Source organism: Lathyrus oleraceus, chromosome 5, assembly GCF_024323335.1.
Source record: "Lathyrus oleraceus cultivar Zhongwan6 chromosome 5, CAAS_Psat_ZW6_1.0, whole genome shotgun sequence".
NCBI lineage: Eukaryota > Viridiplantae > Streptophyta > Magnoliopsida > Fabales > Fabaceae > Lathyrus > Lathyrus oleraceus.
The window spans coordinates 122,328,654-122,336,487 of NC_066583.1; the positions used below are offsets into that span (position 1 = coordinate 122,328,654).

General features: G+C 35.6%; 1 protein-coding gene across 1 annotated transcript; it reads right to left on the reverse strand.

Moving 5' to 3' along the window:
* Positions 1 to 7,023: 7,023 nt before the first annotated feature.
* Positions 7,024 to 7,590, reverse strand: LOC127079160 (uncharacterized mitochondrial protein AtMg00810-like). The gene has a single exon (XM_051019580.1). The coding sequence runs from the start codon at positions 7,588 to 7,590 to the stop codon at positions 7,024 to 7,026; it is 567 nt and encodes a 188-aa protein (XP_050875537.1).
* Positions 7,591 to 7,834: the final 244 nt, after the last annotated feature.

The window sequence follows — 7,834 nt, forward strand, 5'->3', positions numbered from 1 at the left end:
TTATATTTGTGCTTGTCCATTCATTTGTACGAATTATTGATTTTATGTGTGAGGTATGTTACAATCATGATGAATCATCTCATTTTCCTTGATGAAAAGAAAAACCATTCAAAAAATAATGATGATAAATATCACCTGATTCTCGATTCAATGTCGAGCCCATTTCCATACCCTTGTAAGTCGATTGCTTTTAAGCATCGCCATCAACCTCACATGGCTTACTCTTGGGCCTTCTTACAATGAGCTCTTAAGCAACATCAACTTAACTTTCAATAATTTCAAACCTCGGTACTTTAATTGTTTTAATTTAATATTCAAATCATTTTCTAAATAAAACGTGAAGAAAAAGATTACCTGGATGGAATGTCCAGTCGTAATCCCGAATATTAGGCTCAAGCTGTAAGAGCTTGTAAGCCATAAATATTCGTCTTCTCTCCAAAATAGTTATGAATATCTAAACCTCTTCTTAATAAAGTTGGAAGAAAAAGATTACCTGGATGGAATGTCCAGTCGTAATCCCGAATATTAGGCTCAAGCTGTAAGAGCTTGCAAGCCGTTAATATTCGTCTTCTCTTTAACACTCAAATATTTAAATCACTTTCTAAATAAAACGTGAAGAAAAAGATTATCCTGGAGGGAATATCCAGTCATAATCCCGAATATTAGGCTCAAGCTGTAAGAGCTTGCAAGCCATAAATATTCGTCTTCTCTTTCACACTCCAAGATTCAAAACCTCTTCTTAATAAAGTTGGAAGAAAAAGATTACCTGGAGGGAATATCCAGTCGTAATCCCGAATATTAGGCTCAAGCTGTAAGAGCTTGCAAGCCATAAATATTCGTCTTCCCTCCAAAACATTCATAAATATTCGAATCATTTTCTTAAAAATATTGGAAAGAAACAGACTGCCTGGGTGGAATGTCCAGACGTAGTCTCGAGTACTAGACCCAAGCTGTAAGAGCTTGCAAGTCATAAGTGCTCGTCTTTCAAACTCCAAAACACCTAATCTTTATTAAACACTTTTTCAAATAAGATGGAAATGGAACATGGTGTATACCGTGCACTCCTGAGGCTAGGATTCGAGATGTATATCTCGCTCATCCAAGTTCTCGCCATCACTCAAAATACATCCAACCAATCAAACTCTTTTTTCGCCGTCGTGCGATTGATCTCTTAAACCTTTTCACAAACGAAAGGTACTTTGTTTCAAAACAATGCAAGGCAATGTTTCTCCACCTGTTTTGGGTAGTCCAACAATGTTTTCGTCGATTTGACACAAAGTAGCTTTCGCTAAAAATCGACCAACAAACAAACATTTTTCTACCCAGAACTACGTAAGCCTTGATTTCTCTTTTGAGATACGTAGGAGCAGGATTTGTAAATCTTGTCAGGCCCACTAATAAAAAACTTAGGTTTAATCCTTCGTCAAAAATCCAAAAACATTCTCTTCTCATCCTTTCTTTCTTTTCCACCTAATAATTCGAAAAGCCTAATATTTCAACTAACACTAACACACACAACTAACCTAATGGTTCCCGTTGAGTACAACGGACGTGAGGGATGCTAATACCTTCCCCTTGCGTAATCGACTCCCGAACCCTGATATTGATTGCGATGACCATATCTTATCCTTTCTTTTAGAGGTTTTATCGATATTTCCCCTTTCCTTTTTAGGAATAAATAAAGTTCGGTGGCGACTCTGTTCAGTCCATCATTGCGAGCGTGCAATCGCGCTTTGCTTTGTAGTCGTATCCCCATTTTTTCGAGGTGCGACAGATTGGAACTGTGATCGAATAGGAATAGAGAATTTGCTTAGGGATTGTAATTATAATCACTACTACAAAATAGACCTTCCATAGCACCCATTTTACGACGGTCTTCCTGTTAACTTTGGTAATAATTTTTTTTGGACGCTTTTCTTTTGTTGTATTTACTAAAAGACATTTCACAACGGTCATAGGTACCAACCATGGTGAAAAGTGGTGTCTAGTCATGCATTTGAATCCTAGCACCTACAATTTTGTTTATTTATTTATTTTTAAGCCACTTTTCACCACGGTTGAAACTTCCAACTATGGTGAAAAGTGGCGTCTAGACATGAGTTTGAGTCCTAGCACCTAAAGTTTTATTTTAATTTATTTATTAAAAGACATACAATAACGGTTGTTTAAAGCAACCGTTGTGATAGATTGAGACATACAACAACGGTTATTTAAAGTACCCGTTGTGATAGGTTAGAACCTACATTTATGTTTTTATTTATTTTTAAGTCACTTTATATAAGCGTGTTTATTGAGTTTCTTCACCGTTCTTAAAGAAATATTTTTCGTCCATTTAGTGAGTATCAACGCTCAAGATACTACCATTAGTGATCTGCGGAAAATCTAAAATTTAAATGGACTTCTAACTTAGACGAACTTCAACTTCTAGCTCCAAATATCTTCTTCCATTTACGACAGTCTATTTCTCCACTAAACCAAGCTCGAAAACATCATTTCTTCCATAACTAAAACTTGAAAACATCATTTATTTCATTAACAAATTTCAGAACTCCATCACCTCTTCTCTAACTTGAATGAGATAAGGAATACATGGACTCAAGTTAGCAATGTTAGTTGTTGTTGTTCTTGTTGTTCTTTTTGTTATTGTTGTTGTTGTCGTTGTTATTCTTATTGATTCTTGTTGTTATTCTTATTGTTCTTGGTGTTGTTCTTATTGTTGTTCTTGTTGTTGTTCTTGTTGTCATTATTGGTGTTATCGTTGTTGTTCTTATTATTCTTGTTCTTCTTGTTGTTGTTGTTGTTTTTTTTTCCTTATTGTAGTTCTCGTTTTTCTTGTTTTTGTTGTTGTTGTTTTTGTTGTTATTCTAGTGTTGCATTTTTTTATTTTATTAAAAGACATATAACAACGGTTGTTTAAAGTAACAGTTGTGATATGTTGAAACATACAATAATGGTTGTTTAAAGTAATAGTTGTGGTAGGTAGTGCACTACTTGAATTATGATCACGGTCGCACGACCATGGTGGATGTTTTCCGTTGTGATGGGTGTTTTCCGTAGTAGTGAATAATCAGTGATAAGTCGGAACCCAAATTAGTAGATTAACCATTTTATCTTATTCGTAATCAATTACTTTTTATCGTTATCTTAATCGAAACCTTAAACCCCCATCATTGTTATAATCGTTTGGTTAAAACATTCAAGAGTCCTTGTGATACTACTAGAGTGTCGCTTCCGTTTTACTGCATTTTTAATTCTCGTTTTTGACCCGTGTGCGACAACAGATCGACACTCAACCCATATTACAAGAAAGGCTCGTTAAAGCTAGGATAAAAACTTGTAAGAAAATCATCTACCAGAATTTTAATTCCAAACCACGCAACAAACAACCGAAAAAAAATCAAGTTTCTCATGGAATTTTATTTTGATCAAGGAACAAAATTGATCTTAGTGTGATGATATGGATTCCACTTCTACAATGTCAATCCAATCACTCACCTTCTTCCAAACAAGTTTTCTAGTTGAGTAACCTATGAACAAATGGATAACATCTTTCTCTGTAGCTAGACACAAAGGACACACTAACTTGTGTCTTCCTTCAAGAACATGTCTCCTTTTCGGTTAATGTTTAGTTGGTATGCGATTGAGCAAAAGTCTCCAGCTAAAAACTTGAATTTTATTTGGCACCTTAGATCTCCATAACTTATCCAGCCCTCCCAACATTTCTTCTTCCATATGGGTATCCTCATTTCACAATTCATACATGACATCACATCTACTCTTGATAGAGAAACCATAACTTCTTTTCCAACATACATAGGTGTCTTCTATGTCGGGCTCAGGCTTTACCAAAAAAAGAATATCCAACAATTTTTCCATTTGACTTCCTTCATCTAAAAATTAAGAACATCCTTGGTCACACCAATGTTTCAAGTCCACGTGCTTTTAAGCCAACTTCCCATTTCAACAACTTTTGCATTGGGTGGAGTTGAAATCACATAAAAATTTGGGAATTGTATGCATAATGTAACATGTCCCAACCATTTTAACTTCCAAAACCCAACATATTTGTCATTCCCAAGTTTACAATTGATGGATCTAGGAATCTAGTTCATCTCAGTCAATGACAAAACCCAATTGACCTCATATATTTCCACCATAAAGAGACTTTCATTATATTTGATGGAACTGCTGGTTCAAAAAGCTCTGCCTTCGAATCTCCATAGCTAAAGGATAGCATATCATACCATATTGTGTTTTGTTCAATTAGAATTCTCCAAATCCATTTTCTTAGAAGAGCAATGTTTAACCTTCCTTAATCTTTTACACCAAGTCTTCCCTCTTTCCTGGACCTCCAAGTATTTGACCATAAAATCTAATTGATTTTCTTCTGCCTTTCCACACCACACCACAATAAATTACGTTATAGATTTGTGATCTCACTCAATATAACCTTAGTAGCTTTGTAAAAAGAAAAGTAGTATACATGTATGTTTGATATCATTGTATTCAACATCATAATTCTTCCATCCAAGAACATGTGACGTCCTTTCCAAGAGGATAATCTTCTTCGAAACTTGACTAATATAAGGCTCCAAGTTTTCTTTCTATTTGCATTTTCACTACAGGAATAAAAAAAAAGAATATTGGAATAGAACCAATGATACATGATAGAAATCTAGAAGTTACTTACAAGAACCCATCTTTCAAATTGATTCCAAATCTTACTTTTTGACAAGTTCACACACAATCTAGATACCATTTCAAACCCCCTCAAAATTTCCTATAAGATCCATAAGTTATTCCAAGACTCATCACATATTACTATGGTATCATCTGCAAACTACAATAACTTAAAATGTATATAACCATTAACGTCGAAGCCTTGAAACTCCCTCAATCTTAAAACATTGTGACTCAAGCACGTCTTCTATAGGAATCTCCCAAAGTTCTTTGAAGAAACTGAGATTAAATCCATATGGGTTAGACTTTTATCCCTAACATTATTCCGCACCACATCCTTAACTTCCTCTACAGAGAAGGGAAGCTCAAGTAAGGTTATATCATCCATGGTTAACTTTTGAAACTCCACACCATCCAAAAGAGTCCTTTTTGCTTTTGCTTTTAAAATAATTTTTAAAAGTGGTTCTTAACTTCCATTTTCACTTCTTCAACTTGAACTATCCTCCTTGAATTTGTGTTAACCCCTAAAGTTATCTTCCTTTGAAACCTCTTCTTCGTAGTCTTGTGAAAAAAGTTAGAGTTTGAATCACCCTCTTTGGTCCTCTCATGTATAGATTTCTTCCTTAGTATGTTGTCTTTGTAATGCAATGATTTACAATCTTGCATGATTGGCATTTTCCTGCCAAAATAGTATAATACATCATAGTATCTTTTGCTAACATTTGGTCTAAATCGTTGAGATCATCTTCATCTCCTTACACCTCCAAATCTAAAGTTCCCAAAACTTCCTTTTTCCATCTTCTTAAATTCTCTTTCAAACCTTTCAATTTTTATTTTAAAATATAAACAGCTTTTCCTAGAACAACATTTGATTTCCAAAACTTTGTCACAAAAGGAACAAACTCTTGGCATTCCATCCAACAATGAAAACTTTGAAGGGTTTTGACCCCTAGTTTGAGACATTTCCTTTGATCCATATATGGTAGTGATCAAATAAGTCCATACTACTTAGACATTGACAATAAATCTTTCAAATTATTAACAACTCCTCTAAAAGTAAGAATCTATTTATCCTATTCATGGCACTACCATCTAACTTGAACCAAGTAAACTTTCCTCCAGATACAAGAACATTACTAGATCCATAATTTTTGTAAATTCTCGAAATTCAAAATTTTCACCTTTATTTACTAAGGTAATTTTTTACCTTTCCTCTCATTCTCCTTCTTGATTGCATTAATGTTGCCTGCCACACACCATTCACCACTAGGGGACTTTCTCTTAAATTCATTCAACTCACTCCAATTTTTTCTCTTATTATGAATGAAGCATGAAGAATATACACTCACAACGTAGATAGATGTACCCCTCCATAACACATAAATCCCAACAAAACCCTGTCCCATAAACAAAGATTAAGTTCAAAAATATCTGCTTTCCACATGATTAAGAGGCTTCCTGTTCTTCCTGAGAACCTTTGGATGTCCACTCCGTCTCTTTACCACCCAAAGAGATTAAACCCCTTCGTCCTGAATTGTTTGTAATTTGGTTTCCTAAAGCATACAAACATAAAACAAAGGCTTAGAGATTGACTGACTCAAGATCCTTAATTTCTACTTGGTCCTTCTTCTCCAAGCATTTGTGTTAGAACATAAAACTCAAATTGAAGGTTTGACAATGGTGGAAGAAAATAAAATTGGGGAAGATGAAGTTGAGAGAGAATTAGAGAAAAGAGTAATATTGGATGAATATTAATTTTAGAATTAATTTTGAATTGGGAATATTACAAAAGTATTTATACATTGAGAGAATAAAATGATACAACTCAAAAATATAACTAAAGTGACTCTACAAATAAATTCTGTTAGTTTTGGAAGGGTAAAAACAAAATTTAATTGCAATTAACACACCACCTCACTTTAGTTGCTCCAAGTCCGCCATGCTCAAACACTTCTTTAGCCTCTTGAACACATCATTTGTCACACCCTTTGTCAAAAAATCCGCGACTTGGTCTTCGATTCGGCAATAGCTTAAGCTAAGCTTTTCATCACCGACCAATTCTCTCAAATAATGAAACCGCATCTCAATATGCTTTCTCCTTCTGTGTGCAATCGGATTCTTCGCAAGATTTATTGCGAAAACACTGTCTACAAACAGTGTGGTGGCAGCATCATCACCACATCCCAATTCCTTCAATAGATTCATAAGCCACATAGCTCGGCATGCACCTAGCGACGCCGCCATGTACTCGGCCTCACAAGAAGAGAGTGCTACAACTGGTTCCTTTTTCTAACACCAAGAGATTGGTGTACTACCAAACATAAAGATGTACCCCACCGTCGATTATCGGTCATCTTTATCTCCGCACCAATTAGAATCGGTGTAGCCAAGTAAATTGCACTTATGCCCCGTGTCCGATGCGGGAAAGAGAACTCCGCAACCAAGAGTACCTTTCACATATCTAAGGATCCTCTTGACCTCGGCCAAGTGAGACACCTTCGGTCTCTCTATGAATCTACTCGCAATACTGACACTAAAAGCCAAATCCAGTCGCGTATTGCACAAATACCGTAATGATCCAATCAAGCTCCGGTAAAGCGTTGGATCGACATCATCTTCCTCATCACTTTTGGACAGCTGCACTCTAGCCTCACAAGGTGTAATAGAAGCATTACAATGCTCCATATCACACTTTTTCAAAATATCTAGAGCATACCTCCTTTGGTGCATAAGCAACCCCACTTTTGACTTGTGAAACTCTATGCCAAGGAAGTAATTCATGACACCAAGGTCCGTCATCTCAAACTCTCTCATGAGCTCACTTTTGAACCTTGAAACACTCTTGTCATGGCTGCCCGTAATCAAGAGATCATCAACATACAAGCAAAGTATAATAACACCATCATTCATATCCGATCTCACATAAACTCCATGTTCGGATACACATCATTTGAAACCAATGTCAATAAGAAAGTCGTCAATATGTTTGTTCCAAGCTCTTGGAGCTTGTTTCAAACCATACAACTCCTTGTGTAGCTTGTAATACTTCATCTCTTGATTTTTTATCACGAAACCGGGTGGCTGTCCTACATAGACTTCCTCAACAAGAGGACCATTCAAAAACACATATTTGACATCCATTTGGTAAACCATC

What these genes read in the sequence shown, in the direction of transcription:
- LOC127079160 (XM_051019580.1), bottom strand. Translation starts at nt 7,590, where the DNA reads ATGAATGATGGTGTTATTATACTTTGCTTGTATGTTGATGATCTCTTG.